The following is a 27,104-nucleotide window of genomic DNA, read 5'->3' as shown; positions in this document are numbered from 1 at the left end:
ATTAAAATCTTCAAAACCTGAGAATATTTGTACTCGTTTGTAGGTAAAATAAAACAAAACAAAGATAGCTTATTTCAATAAAATAATAACCTATTAAGAACAGCTTTTGAAAGGCTATATTAAGAGATCTATGCACACACACACACACACACACACACACACACAACACAACACAGTAGAGCAAACACTGTTCGATACCCACTAAGGCAAACTGTACTGAAGAGCTAGCCCTCTAGGTCCTCTTAGCTTATGTAGTGGTCTCGTAGACTTGAGTGAACATCTGTAGCTCAGAGATAATATGAAAGCTTCCTAATGCAAAATATAGATTATTCTTGAAAACATAAGTAAATGTTTTTTCAAACCATAAAATACCTTAATTTTTGGCCTTTTGGGAAAATCTTATGTTATAATTCTATATATTCAGCTCTTAACTGAAGTCCTAAAAGCCACAAATGGTGAAACCCATACTGAAATATGCTTTTTTTTCCATATGGCATTTCCTAGCTGACTGCCTTCTTTTTGTAAAAGTATTTGACATTCAAAATATAATATAACTATACAAACAAGAAGATTCCACTAATGTAAATGTCACATTTAGATGGCAACCCACAACACCACAGCTAGCTCAATTCAAAACATGGCTTTATTCATGCCCACGGCCAGGCTATATTAATCATCTACCCCTTCTGTCATCATGCTATATAGCCTCTCTGATACATAATCCTGAAAACAAGTACATTGACAAAATTATTTTATGAAAAATTAAAGTTTCTGATTATTTTATTTATTATCACTTCCAAGGAGGAATCTATTAGTTCTAAGAGCACACACAAAAGCTGCTACTGTTGGGAGCGATGCCAGAATGACCCCACTTCACTCCCACAATTCTGCTTGCAGTGTATATTCTTCAGAGTTTAAAATAAGTCACTTATTAAATCTCACAGATTTTTTTCTAGGAACATATTTCAAATGTATTATTCTAGGACTATATTTCAATAAATAATATATTCATTAACATAAAATGAATATTAGTAAGTAAAATGGGAGAGTTCCTCTACTTATTAGACTGCCTCTCAAAGATTCCAAACCTAATGAAAATAAATATCCATTCACCAAGAAAAACAATCTGCACATATAAATAAAGAATAATCACCTAACCTTGTCAATAAAAGCAAAATGATTGTATAACATTCTCTAATGCTATATCAACCAGAATATATTTTAAAAAATAGGAAGACAAGGGCTGGAGAGGTGGCTCAGCAATCTTCAGATTGCTCTTGCAGAGGACTGGAGTGCACGTCTCTGCACCCAAGTCAGGCAGCTCAAAAGTGCCCCTAACTCCAGCTCAGGGGGATCAGAACCTCTCTTCTGACCTCCATGAGCACAAACCAACAGAAATACACAATTAAATTCTTTTTTTTTGTTTTCATTTCAAGTTTATTAAAACTTTGCAGTACAAATTATCCAGGTAGCAGATTATCAAAAGATCATCAACTCAATGAAGTCCACATTTAAAAAAAAGGGGGGGGGGAGACAAACATAAAAACAACCCCAAAACAATGAGAACAACAACAAAAACAGAGATATAACAGTTAAGTCTTGAAAACTTAAAATTTGAGATAGGGAGGAAATAAGTGTACACAACTCATTCATCCACTTTTGTCTTCATCTGTTCCGGGGCTTGACTCATGATCACACTTTTTATTTTTGTCATGTACATGGTCATTTTCTTGACCCTTTGATTACACTAAATTTGGACAATAAGAAGTAAATGTTCCCCACATATGAATATTATTTGTCTCTTTCCAAATCCTTGAGTTTCTAGTTATGGTACTTTTGGACACAATGAGAAAGTTTTAATTGGTTATAGACAAATAAAGGGCATGAAATAAAGGGCAATTCATGAAGAGAAATAATACTGGACAGATATACAATATTCTTAATATTAAAATAAATGTTAATCTCACAGAGAAATTTATTTTTTAAAAGTAGCATGTACTTTTAAAAAAACAATTTACAGTCTTAATGAAGGAAAGCTGTTTGTTTTTTTCATAAATGAGCTACAAAAATCATAATTTTCACAAACATGTCTATATGCCTATAGACTAAATCCAAGATTCTAAAAATACCTTAGGACATTTTAGTAAATTATCCAGGTTGATTTGATGATGGGAACTTTCTTATAATACGCCCATCTGAATTAACTCATGGCACTTTTTAGAAGAGAAACAGTTGCCACAGGCCTGTTTGTTTCCCTGGAATCAGGAGCCCCTTACCCTTCTGGGTTTCTCCTACATGAGAGGGGAACTAAAATAAAGAGGAGACATAGGGTTCCCCCAGCCCTAAGTTTGGCAGAGTCTGATGGCAACAGAAAATCCTAAACGTGCAAATGAGGTCCACAGGGACATGGGACTCCTCCCAGAGTCTCTATGTTCCTGATACTTTGGTGAACCAGAGAGCACTGAAATATTCTTAACGGAACACACTGCCCCTCCATCCCCCCGCCCCCCCCCCACACACACACTTCCTTTTAGCATCTTAAACTAGGTACTATACATATATAGACAATTTGGTGTAGCAAGAGATATCATAATCTCTAAATATGCTGGGGGTGGTATTTACAACAAATCACTGAACTGGAATCTGTTACAGCCTGGTCCAAAAAAATTGCTTCCCATAAAATTACTCAGTTTTACTTTTAATCAATATTATACTCTTACGAAGGTTGAAATGTCAAGGCTATTGATGAAGTGACTTCTAGGTGTTTAAGTACAACGCTAGCCCAGCCCCAAATAGTTAACTATCCTATTCCTTCCTTCATATTATTTTGATCCCAAGGTTATGGAAATATCCAAAGACATCATATAGTTTATTCAGAAAATGCTACTGCATAAAAAAATTAAATGAAGAATCAGAGTTAGAATGCTATGGCTTTTATTTCTGATTTTTCTGTTTTTAGTACCACAACCAATATTAAAAATATACTCTAAATGAGGTCTAAATTGTTCACAAGTGTGGTAAAGTCCCTCACGAAAGAGTAGTCTTCAAGATCATGTTCTTTTGTTTGAGAAAAAAACCTGGCAAGTAGAGAACAAATTTTATAAACAATCTATTGCTAAAAACTCATGCAATCACAAATATACAGTCTCCACAATATATATACACATAAAGGTCTTTTATCATACCAGATGCCTTTAAAAATAACACAGTATTTGACAAGATTATATTACCATCACCTCTGGGGAAGATGAAACAAACAAAAAAAACCAATGCACAGATACAGCAAATTTTTATTGGTACTTCAACTTGGTTATATCACACAGGGCAGATCATGCAATTACATATTCTGAAAGAGTATACTAAAACCCCCTAAGTCCTATTCACTCAAGAGAAGTGCTATGAACTTCTAACATAATGCTATCATTTTTCATCTAATTTGAAAAAGCAATTTATTGTGTTATCTAATAGGGCCTTCACAGGGACACACAGCTGACCAGGTAAGACAATATGCTCCACCTAAACTGTCAGGCTCACAACTAGAACCTTCTCACTTGCAAGCTAAAGAGAAACAGGCTGGCAATATCCTTCTTCATCAACTCTTTCTCTTTTAATAAGCACCAATAAGCAATTCAAAAGACAGCATATCTTCCCACAGAAATCATTGTTTAGGGTGCATTGAAGCAATAAGGTCATCAGCTTGGAGACTAATAGATAACTGCTACTGATGATTTATTTGCTGATTCAATTCTGGGATAAAATGGAAAAAGAAAAAATTCTCTGGAATGTTGTTTTCTTAAAAATCTTCAGGCAAACCATTGAATAAGTTTTAATGTTTCATTTCTATTCATTACTTTATGTATATGGGTGGCTTTCTCCAGCATATGCACAGCTGTGAAACATGTGAATGCAGAGCCCACTGAGGCCTGAAGAGGATGTCAGATCCCCTGGACTGGAGTTATAGGCAGTTGTAAGCCCCCAACCAAGTGCTGGGAATCAAACCATGGCCCTCTTGAAGAACAACCAGTGCTTTTGGCCTTCGAATCCTCTCTCCAGACCCCACCCAAATTTTTAAATATGTATATGAAATACTGAAAGATCTTACATTGGTCAAGACTAAAGCGTACTGGTTTTAATTTTATATCTATTGGTATTCATTTGAGCAGCAAAGTATACAGAAATATGATTATCCCCCGGTCAGAATGACTCAGTTAAACTACCAGTGGACTATGAACAAGTAGGAAGTACTGTAGTTGGTTTCCATTACCATTATTGTCATTACATTGTTTGATAAGCAAGTAACCTGTTCTAAAAGAGAGGAGTAATTTTTCGTCATGGAGGTTATTGGCTAATGTCTTTTAAAACTCGTTAGAAGCCGGGCGGTGGTGACACACGCCTTTAATCCAAGCACTCAGGAGGCAGAGGAAGGCGGATCTCTGTGAGTTCGAGGCCAGCCTGTACTATAAGAGCTAGTTCCAGGACAGGAACCAAAAGCTACGGAGAAACCCTGTCTCGAAAATCAAAAAAAAAAAAAAAAAAAAAAAAAAAACCTCGTTAGAGGTGAAACTTTTGAATAGAAACTAGTTATAACAAATTATAATTTTAAGGAAATTGTAAGTTCTTCTGTGTGTCTTGCTCAGGTAAGTAATAAAAAAATATTGTTGCTCTGGACCATTTTTTAAAAATAAATTTTTCAGCAATATCTTTTCGCTGACTAAAAAAGAACTGTGAAGGTTCTAAGGTGATATGCAAGATATTCATCAGTATGGCTATAGGATAGGGTCATTTCAGGTTCCCTCTCCTCAGTTGCCCAAGGTACTAGCTGGGGACATCTCCCTGGACACCTGCAAGCCTCTCTAGAGTCAAATCTCTTGCCAACCCTAAGATGGCTCCCTTAATTAGGATATATATTTCTCTGCTCCCGTATCCACCCTTCCCTTATCCCAACCATCCCATTGCCCCAAGCTCCCCCCATCCTCCCCTTCTCACGCTTCTCACCACATTTCCCCTTAGCCCCATGCCACCTCACCCCCAAGTTCCCATTTTTTCCCCGGCAATCTTGTCTACTTCCCATATCCAGGCGGATGACTATATGTTTTTCTTTGGGTTCACATTCTTATTTAGCTTCTCTAGGATCACAAATTATATGCTCAATGGATCGAGACAGAGACAGAGACCCAAATAGGAGCACCGGACTGAGCTCTTAAGATCCAAATGAGGAGCAGAAGGAGGGAGAACATGAGCAAGGAAGTCAGGACCACGAAGGGTGCACCCACACAGTGTGACAGTGGAACTGATCTATTGGTAGCTCACCAAGGCCAGCGGGACTGGGACTGAATAAGCATGGGATGAAACCGGACTTTCTGAACATGGTGGACCAAGAAGGCTGATGAGAAGCCAAGGACAATGGCACTAGGTTTTGATCCTAATACATGAACTGGCTTTGTAGGAGCCTAGCCAGTTTGGATGCTCACCTTCCTTGACCTGGATAGAAGTGGGAGGACCTTGGACTTCCCGCAGGGCAGGGAATCTGGACTGCTCTTCATTCTCAAGAGGGAGCAGGAATAGAGTGGGGGGAGGGGCGATGTGTGGGAGGAGGGGAAGGGAAATGGGAAACGGGGAGGAGGCAGAAAATTTTTTTCAACAACAACAAAAAATAAACAAACAAAAAAAAGATCTGTGAATCAATTTAAGAAAATATAGCCAAGTGATAAAAAAATATTGTTGCTCTGGACCATTTTTTAAAAATAAATTCTTCAGCAATATCTTTTTGCTGAATAAAAAAGATCTGTGAATCAATTTAAGAAAATATAGCCAAGTGATAAATAACAAAAAAAAAGCCTTGGTCAGTTTTTGTTTGCTTGCTTTAGAGTTTCAAGCAATTATGACTAGAGTGTACACATCACTTAGAACAAGAATATTTAGATCAAAGAAATATGCATAAACTTAAGAGTCCATAGAGTTATGATAGTATTTACTTGAAAATAATATCTCTATGAAGTGTATTATCATCTAAAACTATAATTTTTACTCTTAAAGTATCAGGGGGCCATCAAGATGGCTTAGTGATAAGGTGCTTGCTTCTGCACCTGGTCACCTGGGATTGTTCCCCAAAACCCACAGGGTGAAAAGAAAACAACCAACTCCAAGTTATCCTCTGACCCATACCCACAAACATACAAATGCATGCACGAGTACATACACATAATAAATAAACAGTATTTAAACATTTTCAGTATCAGATATCATGGTTCCATGTTTGCTTTATAAATACTGCAAGTTTAACTAAAATTCCATTGCCTGAAGTTACAGTGCAATGAAATATTCTTTTTTCTTTAATGAAAAATGTACTTTGCTCCTGACAGATAAAGTTTCATTACTTTACTGACAGCCCAATTTTTGGACAAATCAATTAATCATGCAGTTTGAGTAATTCAGTTTATAACACAAAGTGGAACTGGTAAATGCCTAGGCATATTAATGAATTCCTCATATTCAGAGGTAAGCTTTACCAAAGGGCAAACGCTATATATTTTTGGAAGAAAATATCATATGGTAAAATTCCATGATGTATGTTCAAAAACAAAACAAGTTTCAGACTGTACTAAAGATTTCTACATTTAATGTAGTCCAAAGCAAGACTTCCATTCATCAACACTGTCATTAAACGTTATTCTTAGCTTGCCTCTCTATGACATTAACATTACAGTACAAGAAGAACAAATTAAATTGAAAAGCCTTAATGAGCAGCAGTGGGAAAAGAAAATTATATGATACAAGTTTAAAATTGTTAAGGCTATGGTTTTACATTGACAGTATATGACCTGTTCCTAAGGCTTACTCAGATAATAAAGCCTTATGTCTAAATTTAACACAAGAGGAAACAGGACCTTGTTATTTAATGAATACACAATGTACTTTTGTCCTTCACTTTCAACCAACAGGATACCATGTTGCTTTGGCAAAATATGGTAAAAGTACAAGACACAATGATGCTCTAACATTCATCTACTAGTGTCTACTGAAACTTCATGAACAGATGATTGCATTTTTCATTTTGAGAAGCTCATGCTTTTGCAAGTCAAACATGACCAAAATAGAAAGGCCAGAACAAAATAAGTAAGGAGAGCAGACAATAATTTAGCTGTATCAAAATACTAGAATTCCAGGCAGTTTCATATGCTAACAGTTTTATTGCAATAAATATCACAGATCATACAATCCACCCATTTAAAACACATGATACATTGTTCACTAACATGATCACAGGACTGTGCAACTATCAACACAACTGATTTGAAAGCATTTCATTCCCAGCATAAGCAGGCCTGTGAAAGCAAGAGAGTAGGGAGAATTGACCAATTTGATTACTTCATATCCTGTGACTCACCAGGTTCTGGTACGCAACCAAGAGCAATGGCAATAAAATAAACTGCATTGTTTGAGGAGTGGGACCTATTTGACAACTACACTAGTCCACTAACAATAGTAGGGAGATATTACACACCGAGGGCTGAACCTTATTTTTTTGGACAGCCTATGACATTTAAGGGAGGCATTACCCCCTATATAGAGGAAATTCATTCAAACTTGTACATATTTGTACATATTTTGTTTATCCATATATTTAATAAATATATAGAAGCTTCTGAAATAGTAGGTTTCTATATGACTTTTTCAAACATCTTAGTTTTAATTATCCCTCCCCATACTCCTTCCTCCCCCTTTTTCTCCCATTGCCCTTCCCATTTAAATCTCCCTCCCATTATTCCTTTTATCCCTTCATAGCACTTGTGTTCCACAGTCTCCCCTCCCTTCAGCCTCTCTGCACCAATGGCCCCTTTCTAGTTTCCTAGTTTCATGACTTCTATAGGTACTCCAATTTATACACACAAAGCTACAGATTTGAAGCTAGTACCCATGTAAGAGAGAGAAAATGTGACATTTATCTTTTGGGATCTGGCTTGACATCTCTCCCTAGAACTATTTCCAATTTCATATGTTTACTTGATTTTTTTTTCATAATTCCATATTTCTTTACAGAAGACCAGAATTCTGTTATGTGTGTGTACTACATTTTCATTACTCATTAATTACTTGATGGACACCTAGGCTAATTTAATTTCCTAGCTATTGTGAATGAAGAAGCAATTAGTGTGGGTGAGCAAATATCTCTGTAATAGGATATAGAGTCCTCTGAGTAGATGCTCAGGAATAGTTTTAACTGGGTCATATTGACAAACTTCCTATTACTTCCGCATGATAGAGAATATAAAACTAGTTTGATGGATTTCTGTTCTTTAGAAGTTAGCATTTATTGACTGAAACAGACATATATGCTATAAGAACATAAAATAAGGGCAGTATCATGCAAGTGAGGCAGATATTGTAAGTAAAAATAATTGAGTCCCACAAATTGATCAGTCATTATAAAGTAGATCTTTAAATGTTACCATGAGTAAACATAGGACTAACATTATCAGAAAGAAACATTCTATACTGTGTACAAAAGCCTATCCACATATAGTAACATATTTAATTCCAATTACTCTGTAAGTGGAGTCATTAGATCTTTATTTTATGAATAAGAAACCCATTATCATATAGACTAGGTAAAGACACCAAAGAGAAAATGAATTGCCAAGATTTACCCTTATATACACTGAGAATCTATACCAGCTCACAGTAGGGATGCATACCTATAACCTCAGTACTCAGGAGGCTAAGGCAAAAGAACTGCAATTTGAAAGCCTTCTTAGACTACATAGTATGGTCCTCCCTCAAAGTTTCACGGCCTGGAACTGTACTTCAGTGTTAGAACATGTATGATCCTCCCTCAAAAGATCACAGCCTGGGGCTGTACCTCGGTGCTGGAGTACTTTACAGGAGTGTTCAGAGCACTAGGCTTAGTTTCCTAGCACTGGAGAACTTTACAAGAAGTATTTATACCATATTGATGTGGGAGTTCCCCCTGTATGCTATGGTTACCATTAATAAATAAACTGCTTTGGACCTACGGCATGACAGAACTAAGATAGGCAGGGAAGACAGAACTAAATGCTGGGAGAAAGAAGGGCAGAGAGAGACACCATGGAGCCGCTGGAGATGTGCTGAACTTTGCTGGTAGGCTACGACCTCGTGGTGATACACAGATTAATAGAAATAAGTTAAATTAAGATGTAAGAGTTAGCCAACAAGAAGTTATAGCTAATGGGCCAAACAGTGATTTAATTAATACAGTTTCTGTGTCATTATTTCGGTTCTGGGCAGTCGGTAACCAACAAGCAGGCCTCCCTGCAACACTATATTGCTTTTTGTGCACATTTCATGAAATAAAAGCTTACCTTTTATTTTTTTAATCATTGAAGTATTTCACCTTATCCTAGAACAATATTATAAGGTAGTAATACCGATATCTCTACTTAAGGTTATAAAAACGTACCAAAAGTTTCACTTGTCTCTCTGTGGTGTTACAGTTACACTTGTTTAGCTATGATAAGAATACCCTGACAAAAAGCAATATGGGGGAGGAAAGGGTTTTCATGGTTTAAAGTTTCTGGTGATAGTCCATATTTACAGGTAAGTCACAGTTGGTCACAAGCCATTCGCAGTAAACAGCAGAGAGGATTAAGTGCACCATTCTGCCTGCTTGCCCGCATCTAGTTTTCTCCTGTGTTGTATAGTTCTTGACCTAGAGAATAATAACTGCCCAAAATGAGAGGACTCTTCCAACACCACATGACACTCAGGAATCTTCCACAAATACAAGCTCGGGCTATGTGAGGATTCCTCACTAAGACTCTTTTATGATGTGAGTGCCCTGGTTCCCACCTTTAAAACCCAGCAACTGGGAGGGGAGGCAGAGGCAGGGAGATCTGTGAGTTCAAAGCCAGCGTGGCATAGTGGAATCTATCTCAAAAGAAAATGGGATACTAGATTATTGGTATTCTGACTCCAAATCTTTTATTTACACAGCACTATACAATACTTCACATGCAAACCAAGACCAGAAAATTTTTGAAAGAAAGGAAACAAATGAGTAATTCTGACTGCAGCTGTCCTCTAAGTGATGAAACAACATTCCTACACTAAGACAATGCATAGATGTGTCTATACTATTTATTCACAGTGCAGATGATGTTTGCTTGTTTGTAATCCCAAAGAAAGTACGTGAAATGAGTATATCGTCACCTGGAAAATCTACTGATATAATCCTTGGCCTTTGTCATTTGGTTCCTCTTTAGTTTCCTGCAAACTTCAGCTATGATACTTTTGCTAATTCTTGTTCTACCCATAGCTTTTATAAATATTTCTTTCTCCTATTTTTTCCTTCTACATTATTTTCTTCTAACTCCTCTTTCAGAGCTCTTTTTTTATTTTTATTTTTTATTTATTTTTAAAAAACAATCTTTTTAAATTTTAACCACCAATCCAAGTTCCCACTCCTTTTCCTCCTCCTGCTCCCTCCACCTTCTCACCCACCCCATACAACATCCACTCCTCAGATAGAGTAAGGTTTCCCATGGGGAGTCAACAAAACTTATCACATCACTTTGAGGCAGGTCTAAGGACCTCCGCATAATATCTAGGCTGAACAAGATATTCCTCCAAAGAGAATGGGCTCCAAAAAGCCAGTTCAAGCACTAGGGATAAATCCTTGTCCCACTGCTAGTGACCCCACAGACTGCCTCAGCCATACAACTGTTACCCACATGGTCAAGCTTGGCTCTATGCTGGTTCTCCTGCCATTCCAGAATCAGCGAGCTCCCATTAGTTCAGGTAAGCAGTTTCAGTGGGTTTCCCCATCATAGTCTTGACCCATTTGCTCATATCATCGCTCCTCCCTCCCTTTGACTAGACATTGGGAGCTCAGCCCAGTGCTCCTCCACTGTGGATTTCTTAACCATTACTTAATTTATCCCTATAAAGACTAAGATTACTCTGCTTTGATACTTGGACCTGGCAATTTCAGGTATCTGGGATATACAAATTAATGTAACATAAGATTAAAATATCGTACTTCAGTAATTTTTCTAAACCAAAAAGAAAGGAAAGAGCGAGGGTGGTGGAAGGGAGGTAGGTAGGAAGGGTTATAGAGAGAGAGAGGAAGGGAAGGAAAGAAGGAAGAAGGCAAATAGAATGTTTTTAAAAGATGAATGGTTTGGAAAATATTTTAAAATGCTATTTATTTCAGCGAAGACTAGATGCCTCCCTACTAAGTTTCATCCAATTAATATCACTTATTAATCTTTTCTGTGTATGTTCTATTTGGCCCCTACTCATTCATCCCATCATGAGTACACAACACACAGAAGTACCACGATGAATAAAACTTAAAGGATTTCAAAAAGTCCTTTCTCTTAAACTATCTCAAACTAATTTCCTCTCAATATAAGCATTAGAAAAATAGTTACTTCTGCTGAAGACAGGTATTGTGATGACATTAAAATTTATTAAAGTGTAAATGGGACTATGGTGTTTAAGAGAAAGAACAAAGCAGTACAATCATTTGACAACAAACAAGACAATTATATTTAAAGATTTTTCCATCTAGAAGTTATTAAGCAGGACCTCCACCCTTCACAATAGCCACAAATATCATAAAACATCTCAAAGTAACTCTAACCAAAAAACTCTGAGATTTTATCTTAAAACCTGTAAGAATGGCTAAGATCAAAAACACTGATGACAGCTTAAGCTGGAGAGGATATGGGGTAAAGGGAACACTCCTGCATTGCTGGTGGGAGGGCAAGCTGGTACAGCCCCTTTGGATATCAGTATGGCGATTTCTCAGAAAATTAGAAAACAACCTTTCTCAAGACCCAGCAATACCACTTTTGGGTATATATTCAAAGGATGCTCAACCGTGCCACAAGGACATGTGCTCAACTATGTTCATAGCAGCATTGGTTGTCATAGCCAGAACCTGGAAACAACCTAAATACCCCTCGACCGAAGAATGGATAAGGAAAATGTTTACATTTACACCATGGAGTACTATACAGCAGAAAAAATATAATGTCATCTTGAAATTTGAAGGCAAATGGATGGAGCTAGAAAGCATCATATTGAGTGAGGTAACCCCAACCCAGAAAGACAATAATCACATGTACTCACTCATAAGTGGTTTTAAGACATAAAACAAAGAAAATCAGAATACAAATCACAATCCCAGAGAACCTAGACAACAATGAGGATCCTAAGAGAGACATTCATGGATCTAATCTACATGAGAAGTAGAAAAAGACAAGATCTCCTGAGTAAATTGAGAGCATGTATATATATGATTTATCTGTAGAAATATATGTGTATATATAGACATACTTTCTAAAGTATTTGAAGAAAATTCTTGCCTTTAAAGAATGTTTTAGTAGTATTTATCAATTACTCAAGTTTTAGTAATAAAAGAACTTCAATAAACATCACATTAACTCCTTTAATGTTCTGAACAAGAAATCACCTAACTTCTACACAAAAATGGAATTCAAATTCTTGGCACACTGAAACATGCACGGTGTATTTCCAAAAATATTTTCATAATGAGTAAGTTAATGAGTAAATAATCACATGAGACCCCCCATCTTTAGAAAGGATAGTTTTTTTTCCCTGGGTTCTGGATACAACAAAGATTCTATGAATAGAATTGAGTAACTGTTCTTGTGGTATGATGGAGCATCCTTTGAGTATACGTCCAAGAGTGGAATAGGTGGATTGATTCCCAGTTTTCTGAGAAACAGCCACAATAATTTTCAAAGTGACTGTACAAGTTTTCACTCCCACCAGCAATGAAAGAGAGTTTCCCTTGCTCCACATCCTCTCCAGCATAATCTGTCACTTGGGTTTTTTATCTTAGCCATTCTGATATGTATAACATGAACTCTCAGAGTCATTTTGATTCACATTTCTTTGATGAGTCATATTTTGTTAATATTCATGGGATACCGATCCTTTCCTAAACAGAAACGGAGGAGGAATGGATGGAGGGGTGAGATCAGAGTCAGGAGTGTGGCTCTGAGAGGGACTGGGATGAAAGGAGGGAGGGGAAACTGCAGGTGGGATGTAAAATTGAAAAATTAATTAATTAAAAAATAAAAGAATAGTTTTACCCTCAACTGAGGGAAACACAATATTTCATCATTTAAGAGAAGCAGCAAAAAGTTAGCAAAATTCTGAGTCAAGACATCTTATCGAATGACTTTGCCACTAACTTGTTAGATCATGGTCAGATAACTGAACTTCTATATCTGTACAATAAGATTGTTTGTCCTAATTATTTCTCAGTGGGTAGAAGCAGAAATAAAATCGTGTATGTGCTGCACTACTGTTGAAGAACCTGGAAAAAACTTGTATAAAACAGCTATCATGCTGCTAGGCAGAGTTAGTTCTAGAATGCTGCAGCAAGTACAGTAGAAAAAAGGCAGTCCACACTCACTCCCTTCACCCAACCTGCCTGATCTACGTGACAACTGAATGACAGAAAGATTTGCAACATATAAAAAGCAGAAAAAGAAACTCCCTATACTCAATTTTTGACCAAATAAACCAACGGGACAAAGTATTTTAAAGATTAAAAACTGTGAATTTAAAAACATATTAATGTAGTAGGAGGCCATTTCTTCATTACCGGCTTCCCAGACCATGAAATAATCACTGAGAAACTAGATTATTTGTAATATTGGTTGGCCAATACCTTAAGCATATTGTTAGCTAGCTCTTACACCTTAAATTAACCCATTTCCATTATTTTATATTTTACCACAAGAAGGCTCATGGCCTACTGGCAAGATTACCATGTGGCTGTCTCTAGTGGCAGCTATGTGGCTTCTCTTCAACTCCACCTTCTTTCTCTAAGCATTCAGATAATTTTCCCCTCTAGCTCTACTCTGCTAAGCCACTGGCTGAAATAGTTTTATTTATTAATCAGTAAAAGCAACACATATACAGAAGGACTTCCCACACCACATGACTATTTTTGCTTTTATCTAAAAAAGCCTGTTTTTTTTTTATTTTGTAAGAAAACATACACAAAACCCACACTACTTAACTATGCTGTGCCTCCATCTTCTAATAGCAGTCTGTTACTAAAAATAGGATTTTGTACATTCTTACCTGGTTTTAAATTTAGGTACAAATTGGGGTAACCATTTCCACTTGAACACATAAGAATTATTTTGTACTAAATGTTCTAACATTTTCATCAACATAACATTGAAAAGTTATATTTATTTCTACATTTGCATGCATAAATTATGAGTGGGACATTGATTTGGGCATGTCATCTTCATTATCAATACTTCAAGTTCTTTATGTTTACCCTCTTACAGTTTGGACATTAAAATAAATATATACCTTCACAATTGCCTTGGAAGACTGAAACACCTGAAATCAATATGTTTAATTCTGTGCAGACTTGTGACACTAATGAACACATTGATCACACAAATGATGCTACCTGTGTAGCTAGAAGGATATCTGATGAATGACCTAGTTTCAGAGTTAAATATGAGGAACTAGATTTCTCTTTAATGAGAGGGTTCCCACAAGAAATTTTGTGAACAATCTGTCATTAAGAACATCTTTATAACCATTCCAGAAAAAGAAAAGTTAGGTTTTTCAAATACGTTCTCTAAGAAATCTCAGAATAAAAGATATGACAATCTCACAAGAATAGTACCTATTATAGAGCTATGAATAAATGAAGAAATTTCTTTAAAAGTATGTTGTCAAAGAACTCTTCCTAGCAAAGATAATTAAAATTCAAGACACAATACAGATAAAAACTCCATGTAAGGAAGAATTTTAAGGACTATGAAATGCTTTTATATCTCAATAGCTAAGCTCTCCATGAGTAATTGTTTATATATGAAAAATAAAATATCTGTGGTATTCATTATAAAAAATATCCTAAGTGAGGATAACTCATATGCAAAAAGACAAATACATTATTCTCTCACATGTAGAGTTCAGCTTTTAAGCCTTCAATAGGCATGCTACAATCTGTAGAACTACAAGAGTTAGGTATAGATTAAGAGACTAGGGAGAAGGAAAGAGTGCCCAAAGAAAGAGAAATAGAATTATATTCACCAAATATCAAGGGAGGCAAAGCTTGTTTTATAAGGAGAGCTAGAGAGTACATGGAGTTGGATGGATGGAGCATTAGGAAGGATCTGGAAAGAAATGTGAGAGGGGAAACCATGAACTGAATATATTATATAAAAATTATATTCAATTTTAAAATTATTTAAAATTTAAAAGTGTGGTATTATTTTGTAAAATTTTAAAAGCAATTAACTTAACTTAAAAGTAATAAATAAATCATTTATCAACTGGTTTCAGAACAATTTTAGTAGGGCTAATTCCAAAACATAGACTAACTAATATAGACATATTAAAATATATTCTTAAGTTTCTTTTGATTCATACATAGTTTTTTTCTAATCAACTAATAGAGTAGGAAAGAATAAATTTTATTTTTATGTATAACCATGAAAATTTTCACACTGTTGAGAATAATAATGTGGAAAATATGAATTTAGCATGATGCTTTCTGCTTTTAATTAGAATGTCTTCCATTTATTTGTGATGCAATAAGTCAAACTAATAAAAACAAAGCATAAAGAAAAACTTATGTTGTTTGATTTTTAGAATCCTGAGTCAATTGTTTAAAGGTGTTAAAAAACAAATTTGAGCTACTCAGGATGAAGAACATCTCAGTAAAATCTAGCCAGTCTCAAATGGATTCACTCAGTCTAAACAAAGTACACTAAACTGTCACTATGTTTTATAGCCTTTATTGACTTTTATGTATCTTGAATCTGATCCTGGATCTCATGCATAAAGAATCTTAATTAATATATCTAGTTAGTTCCATTATATGTAAACCAAAAAAAATGGCACAAACTTGCACAAGAAATTAACTCATACTACAAGGTATAAACCTTAGGTTCAATAGCTGAATTTTGCACACATTTCCTGAATTTATAGGATAATTTTAAACTTTAAGTACTTACAAGCATAATTTATTTTAAGATGAATTATCATATGAATGCTAAAGTACTGTCACCTTTTGAGGGGCTATTATCCTTTCCTTCACCCCTAGGCAGATGCCTACTAACATTGGAGGGTCTCATATAACACATATCCCTAAAGGGGAACATGGATTATGACGAAACTTCTAAACATACCCAGTGCATGTAATAAATGTTCATTGCTTATTACTTTGACTAGATCTTGGACTTGTTACTTTACTTGGTTCCAACTAAGTGTTCAGCCAAACATAAAACTCTTTGACAATGTTACTTTAAAATCTTACATTCTTGAAAGTGTGACAATCCAAGCAATGTAGGGTGTTCTCTTATGCAGACTTTATCCAAGACAACTAAAGACAAATCTTTATTCACATAATTTGAACCGATATAACTTTTGAGAAATAAATAAAAAGTTTTAAAGTAAAATTAACAAGAGGTAATCATTAACTTGTATAAATAAACAGGCAAAATCAAGTTAAGACTAATAAAAATCACATTTCCTTTCTTGTAAATTATTCTTAAGTTTTTTATGTTCTATACATATTGATAAAACTATAGTCCTCACTATATTAAAAGCAAATATTATTATAAAATATTTACAGTATAAAAAATATTACTATTTTATCTGTAGTTCTTTTTTTGTTGTTTGAGAAAGTGTCTCCCTATGTAGCTCTAGCTGTCCTGGAACTCACTCTGTAGACCAGGCTGGCCACAAACTCACAGAGATCCTCCTTCTTTCTGCCTCCCAAGTGCTAGCATAAAACTCATGCAGCACAATGGCTGATTTATAACTGTGAATCTTGATGAAAATTCCTATTAAAGCACTTCACTCTTGAGATTTTCAGCGCATGTAAAAGCATATAAAATTGAGCGGGGAGAAATATTAGGTATTCCCCAAATCTTGTGTATAATATATATCACCTAAGTATGCAATTCATAGAAGATTGTTAGTAAATTTATAGAGCAATTATAACAGACTTTTTCTTCTGGGTCTCCACTCAGCTCCCATATCGTGACTTGGAAATAGCTTTGGCTCATTTATGGCTCTTTTAACTTAATTTAACCTGTTTCTCTTTATCTACCTTTTACCTCAGGGCTGTATGTCTTACTTTCCTGCTTCTTCATGTATCTGTCTGGCTAGGTAGTGGCCATTCAGCTTTTTATTAAACCTATCAGGGGCCTTAGGCAAACAAGGTGAAACAAATGTAACACACCTTTACACAGTTAAAGTAATATTCCGCAGCATAAACAACTGTAACATCTTTGCCTAGTTAAAGTAATATTCCTCAAGTGATGCAACTGTCACCGTAATCTAATCTTGTTTTAAAACATTTTCCGGTCCAACTCAAAATTTCTTTCAAGGCAAACAAAATCCCAGCATAAAGGGAAGAAGTAATCCCAAAGTTTAGCGCACAGATGAGGAACTAAAGGCAGCCCACACCAGAAATGTATGAGCAGCACAAATTACAGAGGACTTGTGTAAAGTTTTCTCTACCTTCTAGCTCTTAGAATCTTTAATTAGCTATGAAGGGATGTAATTATTTTTTAATTAGATGAAATATTTTCCAACTCTAGCTAAGTACTCATTTATGTGAAACTGGGTAAGTCCCTTGTCTTTCATTGCTTGAAGTCTCATCTATGAAGACAGAACGTATTAACATTTCAAGACTACCATGAGGATTGAGGTGTTTGTGCCTATCAGCCTAAAATAATACGTAATATTGCTTCATAAAGTTTGCCTAAATACCATTTCAATGTGACATTCAGATAGTGGCACTGTGTTAAGTCGGGAACTATGTAATAATATAAAGCACGACAAGAATGGAATCAAAGATTCAGATAATAGACTCAGCTCTCACTATTAACTATCAGAACCATCATGTCCTTAAATATATTTCCTTATGTCTTTCAATTTCAGGTTCATCATTTGTAAATCAAGAAACTAGTCTGCTGGGGATGGTGGCATGTGCCTCTAGTCCAAGCACTCAGGAGATAGGGTCTCTCAGGCCATCCTGGTCTATATAGAGAGCTGAAGGCCATCCAGTGCTATATAATGAGACCCTATCTCAAAAAATGAGGGACTAATTTAGACTCTAGATTCTAGTTTATTTCTACAGTACTCTTACCAAAAGACAAAAAATATAAAAATATATTAAGTTTTATCAATGATTCCACAACAAAAAGCACCAAAGTATCCCTGGCAAATTCAAATAAACTGTTAGGAATACATTATACAACATCTACAAGAAAACAAAATAGGGTCAGTTTTGTGAGGATAGCATTGCCCTAATAGTAAAACTAAACAAATACATTTGTTTAAAAAAAAAAGGAAAGGAAAGGATAAGGTAGGGAAGAAGAGAGAAAAAAAAAGGAAGACAGAGGGGGAGAGGGAAGGAAAGACATTACAGACCGACATCTCTTATGAACTTTAAGGGGTCTTTAAAATAAATCCAACTCCTTTTCAAGCTAAAAATTCAAGGACAAAGATTAACTTTCTCAAGTTAACAAAGAGCAACTACAATATCTGACAGCCAATATCATGCTTAATGATGAGATACTCATAGCTTTTCAATTTAGATCAGGAACATGGCAAGGATATCTCCTCTCACTCCTATTATTTCAACACTGCTGTAAATACAATAACATAAAAGTAAAAGAAAGAGAGAAATATAGATTGGAAAGGAAGAAATAAATTTTTCTTTATTTGGAAATAAAATAATTGTTTATGTAGAAAATCCTAAATAATCACCAAAAATTCCTTCTAAAGATAATATGTAAAGCAAAGTGCAAGATATAAGATATATACAAAAATTAATTACTGTCAGTGTCAGCACTAAACAGATACAACTGAAACTTAAAACATATTAACATCTATATTGATACCAAAAATACTTAGGTATAAATTTAATAAGATATATATAAGATCCATTTAAGGAAGAGAAAAAACTGACAAAATAAATCAAATGACTGAATAAATTAAGAATGGAGAAACGCCATGTCCATTGAGAAGGAAAACTCAGTATTTTCTAAACATCTCTGTTGGGGTTCTTTGTGCACTGTGTGAAGATGTAAAGTTGTGATTGGTGTAATAAAAAGCTGAATGGCCAATAGCTAGACAGGAGGTATAGGCCGGACTTCCTGGCAGAGAGAGAGAAGCTGGGAGGAGAAATCAAGGCATAGGATTTCGCCAGCAGACTTGGAGCTAGTCGGATGTGCCATACTAAGAAGAGGTAACTGGCAATCAAGTTACATGATAGAATGTAGAGTGATAGAAACAGGTTAATTAAGTTATGAGAGCTAATTAGAAAAAAACAATGCTAAGGCCAAGCGTTCATATTAATAATAAGTCTCCATGTTATTTGCGGGCTGGCGGCCCAAAGATAGTCTGACAAGAGCGCTTGCTACACATATATTCTTCCAAATCTGATCTTCAGATTCAATATAATCAAAAGAAAATGAACAAATCATTTTGTAGGTATCAGTAAATTGATTCTCTGTTTTTGTAGAGAAAAAAAATAATCCTCTGAAGATTTCTTTTGAAAACGAGAAACAAATCTAAAGAACTGAGAGTGTCCAACATCAAGACTGACAATAAAGCTACAGAAATATATTAAGTACCTTGAGAGAGCAGAAAAAGAGGTACTAGAAAGAGACCCACAGACATCTGGGCTTTATTATGCCCAATCTTTAATGAAAGAGTAAGGCAATACAATCTAGATAAAAGATAATCTTTTCAACAAAACTCTGAAACATCTAGATATCTATATACAGAAAAACATTAAATTTCAACATATACTTTACATACTTCAGAAAAAAATTAACTGAAGATTACTCAGAAATTTAAAAAACACAAAACTATAAAACCACTAGGAAAGAAGAAAAAAATCTAGATGACCCAGGAATTGTCAGCAACTATTTAGATAATAATAGTAAAAACATGAACAAGATATGAGTAAGGTCAAGTCAGACAAAATCCCAGCACAGAGGCAAAAAGGTGGGAGCAAAAATCCCATCACTAATGGAGGAGTGTCAATACACATTCATCAACTATAACAAAATGTACCACTCTGGTGGGTAACATTGCTAACAGAAGTGGTTATGTATGTGGACAAGAAAAGGATATGTGGAAAAACATCTGCATCGTCTACTCAGTATTATTATTAACACAAACTGCTCTAAAAATATAAAACCTATTCAGAATTAATATTGTTGAAATTGCTTTATTATTAAAACCTACCTATAGATTCAATACAATTTCCATCAAAACTATGGAACTCTTCATAAATAAAGACAGAAAAATAAATCATGAGACCCACTCCAAAAGTCAAACAAACCCTGAGCATAAAGTGCAATGCTGGAGAGTCCCAGAATCTGAACTTGAATCATACTACAGAGACCATCATGACAAGAGTAAGATGCCACTGGCACAAAAGAAGACATGTAGTTTAATAGGGCAGGGTAGAAGACACACACAAAAAAAAAACCCATAGTGCTAAATCCATCTTATTATTTATGAAGGTGCAAAAAAATACATTAAATATATTACAGGAAAAAAATAAACCCAGCTTATTAACAAATGGAGTTTGGCAAACTAGATATTTGCATGGAGAATGAAGTGAGAGTGAGGTTAGATTAATGAATTTAGATCTATATCTCTCTGTCTAAAAACCCCCCAAAATTAATTCAAGATGGATCAAAGACCTTAGGGTAGAAAGACTTGAAAACTCAGAAGGACTGTAAAAAAATGTAGGGAAGATACTTCAGGATATTATAAACTTTATTATTAAAACCTTTATTTATCGCATAGACAGACAGAGGCATCACTCCAAAAACCAAATGGCCTTATACCTTATAAGACATGAGAAAAATGGAGTTTAGGTTTCTTTGGGCACAAATGTTAGAAGTGTCACATTTCTTCATTAGCACTCAGGACATTGTAATCTACTTCTGTCAGTGTAGGTACAGTTTTGATTTCTGAAGTTACCATTATCAAAGGTCAAACTAAAATGATATCATAAATAAATAACCAAGTCTTATGATTATATTTAGATTTATGGCCCAGATTTTTCCTTTACATTTTAAACTATCCCACTTCCTTAATCTGACCTCTAAAATGTTACCATAAATTTAATACATGTATATTTTAGATTTTCCCACCCATCCTCACAATCTTAACGCCCTATGTGTATATTTATTTGTATAGTTCAACTTTCTAGAGTAGCTTTTCAAGTAAAAATTAGTATTTATATCTTATACTACATCTTCTTGTGTTGTAATATGTAATACAATAATTTTGTTTTAAATTAAAATTATATGGTCCCCAAATAGAGGAGGACAAGTCTTGGGTCAAGGGTATACAAGTAGCTGCACTGACCTGCTAGAACCTCCAATCAAGTTCTCAAATTAAAATTTTAATTTAGATTATGATTCCAATTAGATAAAAATATTATGTAGCTAATCCATGTTCTATTTTTCTAACTTTTTCTATTCCCTAATATAATTTTATAGAAGATTTTTCTCATAACTTCCACAAATAACACAATAAAGTTCGACACTTGGAAAATGTAAATAAACACAAAAAAAGATGCTAAATTCCACCATCCATTCCAATATGATCCAACTACATTTAAAATGTGGCCTTGGACCACTGGGGCAAATCAGTTGGTAAAGGTGCCTGCTGCCAACCTGAAGGACCTGAGTTCATTCACTCTCAAGGGCTCATGATGAGAGGAGAGAACTGACACTAACATTGTCCTCTGACCTTCACGTATGTGCCATGGCAGGCAAAGTGATCCCCTACACACAGAGAAATAAATGAGTGAGCACAAGTAGATTGAACTAAAAGGTATATATCATCGCCTTCCCATTTTTCAGCTGTGGAATGTAAGACCTAAGTGTTGCAAGGTTAGAGAAAAAAAATAAATAGCGGTGTCAGGCCCTGGCACAGAATGTTCCTAAATAATTTTATCAGATTGCCCCTCATATAATTGTTTGCAAAGTTACTTGATAAATTTTCTAAAATAAACTCCAAAACTATTGCTTTCTCTTTATGTATTTATATATAAAGAGTCCAGAAACTGATTGTACTAAGCCTAATTAAAAGTCTAAGTCAAAAATATTGGGTGATTTTTTTAAAGGAATTTTAAATCTATATTCTGGTCTTAGCATTCTTACTATGTAAAATTGTCAACATTTTATTTAGACTTCATGTGCCTCAATTTATTATCTTTAAAATAAAGATGATGAAATCTGCTTCAGTAAATACATATGACCTTTTATATCAAAATAATTGGAGAAGTTGAAAACTATACAAATGTAAAATCTGGCCAAAAATTCACCAATCTTCCTAAAATCTTAGGCTTATATATTTATGACATATTGCTTACATTATTCTGCATTACATTAGTGTAAAGCTATTCTATACCAGCCATCAGTACCTATGAAACGCAAACTTTTAAATGTGGCCGTTAAATTTCTCTGCCAAATATTGTAGAGCCTCTTTACTAGCCAAACTTTTATGTCCCTTGCTCATTTAAGCCACAGACCAGTTGCCTATATAGCCTAGCAAAGTCATCCATTTCTAAATTCCTCCAGATAATCCTCATTTGATCTTAAATCCTTTAACTGCCCCCACCAAGTGACAATCCATAAGCCATGCCAAACTGGTCTCAGCCTGCTTTTCTAGGACAAGTCCCAGCCCCCACCAACCCCCCTGACATAAAAGGGATTTTTCCCTCTAGTTTAATCTTTCCTGATTCTCTATCCTGTAATTTCTGTGGGTAGTTCCTCCCTGTCGTTCATAGACCAGTGAATCCTGGTATCATCAACACTGTTTATTCTGAGTATCACAAAACCATCATTTTTGTATCTATTCAAATTAAGGGTGTACACAAATCTTTTACTCAGTTTTTTCGAACAGACGCACACACACACACTAGCTCTAGTTTTATGCCGGCAGGCTAACTGACATACTTTTTTCGCCCCTCTCTGACACTGTCCTTGCCCTTAATTTAGGTTCTGTTCTTCCCACCTCTCTGCTCCCTCCCTATCCAAACCTGGCGTCCTGGGGAGCACTGGGCATGCTCAGTAGCCACAGCTGATGCAGGAAGCAAACCCGTATCTTTTTTCAGCATTAGAGTCCGACTGGAGCCAAAGGCCCTAAATCAGTGGCCCAGAAATTGCTCTATCCTCCTACGACATCGTTTAGCTCTGCGTTCGAAGGATGGGTATGGATTTGGAAATAGACAGTTTGTGGCCGTTCTAGTCTGCAAGGTGTGTCACAACCGAACAGCTAAAAAACAGCTGCTTATGTGGTTTGGTCCTGCGGAGATTTCTGCTGTTCTGAACCGTGATCACGATGATAGAAGGCTAGGAACTAACGTTTGGCATCTCTGCTTCATCAAGTAAATGCTGACCCGCACCCTCCTCCACACTGCCCTTGCCTTAAATCCGAAGTCTGTGTGCCAGACAGAGGGATTGTGTAGAAGACAGGCAAATCAATCACTCCAAAAATTAAATCTAAGCAGGCGGCTAAAGGACCCAGAGATAAACAGATGGGCTAATTCCAAATGACAGCTTAGCAACCTTTCTGACACTTAAATGTTAATATTATGCCTGCCCCCCCCCAACAAAACGTATACCTTCCACGTTCAAGAACTGTGATACATTTCCCCTTGAGAAAAATACTGACCCCCCCTCTCTCTCTGAATGAGAGAGAGAGAGAGAGAGAGAGAGAGAGAGAGAGAGAGAGAGTCCTTTCCCCCTGCTTTCTACGGAGACTAAGTCTCTAGAGCTGCAATAGCAGCATCTGCCCTCACCTCACTGAGGATGAACGGAGAAGAAATGTACCAGAGGATAAAGAGGGACTTCTTTGCAGGGGCTTGAGCCAGCACGGCAAAGCCTGAGAAACGATCAACGATCAACAATAACAGACAGGGAGAAAGATACTGGCCCTGCTGTGAAAACCATTTCTGCAAACTGCAACAAATATGAGACATTTCATCACCATGCTGCATCCATATTGAGAAGGTGGAGGGGGGAGCATGTGCTCTGTGCTTTAAGCATTTCAGTCTCCGGAGATGGGAGGAGACCCTGTCCATATGTTGTGGGAGCTATCTACCACCCCAAAAGTACACTCTCCCCGCACCTAGCCGCGCGCCACTTGCCTGACAGGTTCTGCGGCAAAGCGGTTAAGCTATCTGACAGCAGGTTGTCTCTTACCGTAGGCAGCAGTGGCTCCATTTGGGCTCCCTGGTCTTTAATGTCCATGTTCTGTAACACCTCTGGTAAAAGCACCTTGCTCTGCGGTGTCTTCAGTGTCTTACACTCAGCCCGGCACTCGCTCAGCTTAGTATTCGGATCAGGTAGCTCTGAAGCAGGAGGCAACTGCACACTCCAGCTCACGACAGTCACATGGCTCCTACTCACTCGGGCTGCTGGCCAGGTTTTGCACGGACTGCCTCGGATCCTTGGGCCAGTAAGAGCGATCCCCAAAGCCCTGAATCACTACCCACACCTGGATACTTGTATAAAGTACAGCCGACAACACTACAGGTGCAAAGGGCATTACGAATTTTGCCTGAGAGGCTAACTTCTCTTACACAAATGAGTTCATGCTGGCCTCTACCAGCTCAGTCTGATTTTGACACCTTGAAGCACTCACTGCTTTCCAGAATCCCATAGGAAATAACAGTTCAAACATGGTGATGCCAACGCATCATTAAATGATGTTTGATGAGATATGACCTCATAACTATGTCAGTGAGCTTCAACTATTCACTAATTTAAAATTTTAAGTTATCATTAAATTAGTAAGACAAATTTTTCAATGTTTAAATTGTGTGAAACGTTGGTAAACCATACACTATTTAAAATATGATAAAAATGTTTCTAAAATTTGTCTCTCAAAAAAGAGAGGGACAGAAAATATTTTGATATCAAAGCACAATGAAAAGATAGCAGATCTGATGAGCAACCTACACATATATGCCTTTGCCTTAATTAGTTAATGGAGTCAAAGACTATCATTAGAGGGAAGGAGTTGGTGATGGTCATTGAGTGGCTTCATACATGCTCCCCGAAATTAATTGTGGGATCTATTTTTCTGAATGTGGAGTCAAAGCTGGAGCTTTTGGGTGTGCTAGGCAAATCCTCTACCACTGGGCTACATCCCCATCTCTTAGAATGTTGAGAGTCTCAGTAAGTAGAAAAGGCTATCCTTGAGTTAATTGGCTTCCTGTCTCTGTCTCCTAAGTGCTGGGATCACCGATGTGAGCCAGCACTGTTCCTGGTTGTATCTATTTTAAGTGATGAAATCCATATATCACTGGACTTCAGATTAAGAAAATGAAAGTCAAAAATAAATAAAAATAAAGATCATTCAGGAGTTAAAGAGGATGACTGAAAATTATGACTATAGTTCATTGTCAACTTAAAAAGTCACCTGCTTTTATAAGATTAAATTGGTAGGAATTTATATAAAATAATATTTATAATACACTAAAGTTTACGTATCGCTGATCACAGGTGGACGTATATATCACTTTTACTGCCTTCATCTTCAATACAATTCTTACAATAACCTTTTACTGCTTTATTGGAAAATATTAGTGCTTAGACCGTAATGACATGAACAACTGCTTTTTTCAGAGGATATTTAGATTATACAATGGAATTAAATCACAAGATACTTGTCTAAAAATTCAACTTGCCTTCATACAACAAATGCGTGGTAAATATCCCTAACTATACAAATAACCATAGCCAGCCATCAGAAGTAATTTATTTGAATAAAATAATAAAAATTTCTTTAAAACATTTATTTTTATTCAAGTAAGCAGTCCTAATTCACCCAAATTATACGTTTTCTAAATTAATTTAAATATTACTAAGAAAAGTCTGACTTAACTCCCAGTGGAAAAATAAAAGCAAAATTATATTTAAATTCTTATTAGTCAGCATTTTTCTGTAATATGTACTAATAAACTATGGGCATGTTTGGCTGCAACAACCATTGCGTGGGTGCTTACTCTACTAAAAGTACCAGGGTAACAGGACTCATCAGACCTGCTACTAAGGTTCAGGCTCCGTAAGATGGCTCAGCGGGAAAAGCCTCATGACCTTACTTACTTTCCAGAGCACACATCATTGAAAGAGAGAACAGATTCCTGCAACTGTACTCTGCCCTCCACAAATACACACAAACTATAAAACAATAATATTAATAAGAAATCCCATATTTCTGTACATTGCTGATCAAAAACATCAAATGCTTGCCTGTCAAAATGAAAGAAGAGAAAGAATATTAATTACCCTCATTTAATCTACTATCTCTACTTCATAAAATATCTTAAAGTTAACATCTAAAACCTGTGATAGTGGATCAATCAATACCCTAACCAACTCCGAGTGAAAGAGGTAAATATATATAAAACTGATAATAAACTAGATATAAAACTGATAACAGTCAGGAAGAAAACATTCACCACTAGTTAATGGAATTTTTACTAAGAAGACAAAAAAAAATCTAGCTCAGTGTCATTGGTTTTTAAGCTCTGGTGGTAAAGAGAAATAGAAGAGAAGAGAAACTCCAAATTGGATTAGTAACTCTGAAATGCATAAGAACATCTTTTATTTTGTTTGTTTGTTTTTATATCCCAACAAGTTTCCTCTCCCTCCTCTCCTCCCAGTCCCTACCCCCCGCCCCTGCACCCTATTCATTCCTCCTCTTCTGATTATCTGCAAAAAATGGAGGCTATCCCATGGATAGCCAGCTGTCAAGCTGTAGTGAGACTAGGCACCTCCTCTCCTACTGAGGTTGAACAAGGCTATCCAGCAGGTCCCAGAAGCAGGTAACAGAGTCAGAGACAGCCCCTGCACCCACTGTTAGGAGTCCCACAAGAAGACTAAATTACAGAACTGTAACATATATACAGAGGGCTTAGGTCAGCCCCCACCCCGCAGGCTCCCTGGTTGTTGATTCAGGCCAGGCCCTGTGAGACAGGGTTAGCTGGTGCTGTGGGTTTTCTTGTGGTGTCCTTGACCCCACTGACTCCTACAATCCTTCCCCTTCCACCAGAT

General features: G+C 36.1%; 1 protein-coding gene across 5 annotated transcripts in view; it reads right to left on the bottom strand.

Moving 5' to 3' along the window:
- The window catches only part of Slc4a10 (solute carrier family 4 member 10), a 228,877-nt gene extending 204,409 nt beyond the window's left edge, over nt 1-24,468 (bottom strand). For 3 of the 5 annotated variants that reach the window (XM_041631599.1, XM_041631600.1, XM_041631601.1), the window contains exon 1: nt 24,246-24,467. In XM_041631599.1, the coding sequence (XP_041487533.1) occupies nt 24,246-24,293 (48 nt within the window). In that variant the 5' untranslated portion in view covers nt 24,294-24,467. Of the gene's footprint in view, nt 1-24,245 lie in introns of all 5 variants that reach the window. The other 2 variants (XM_041631596.1, XM_041631597.1) reach the window with 1 other exon arrangement.
- Nucleotides 24,469-27,104: the final 2,636 nt, after the last annotated feature.

This window comes from Microtus oregoni, unplaced genomic scaffold (genome assembly GCF_018167655.1).
Source record: "Microtus oregoni isolate MIOR12 unplaced genomic scaffold, Mior012 000037F_ref0000500, whole genome shotgun sequence".
Taxonomy (NCBI): domain Eukaryota; kingdom Metazoa; phylum Chordata; class Mammalia; order Rodentia; family Cricetidae; genus Microtus; species Microtus oregoni.
The sequence above is the reverse complement of the archived record's forward strand: the minus strand, read 5'-3'. Positions and strand labels throughout refer to the sequence as shown.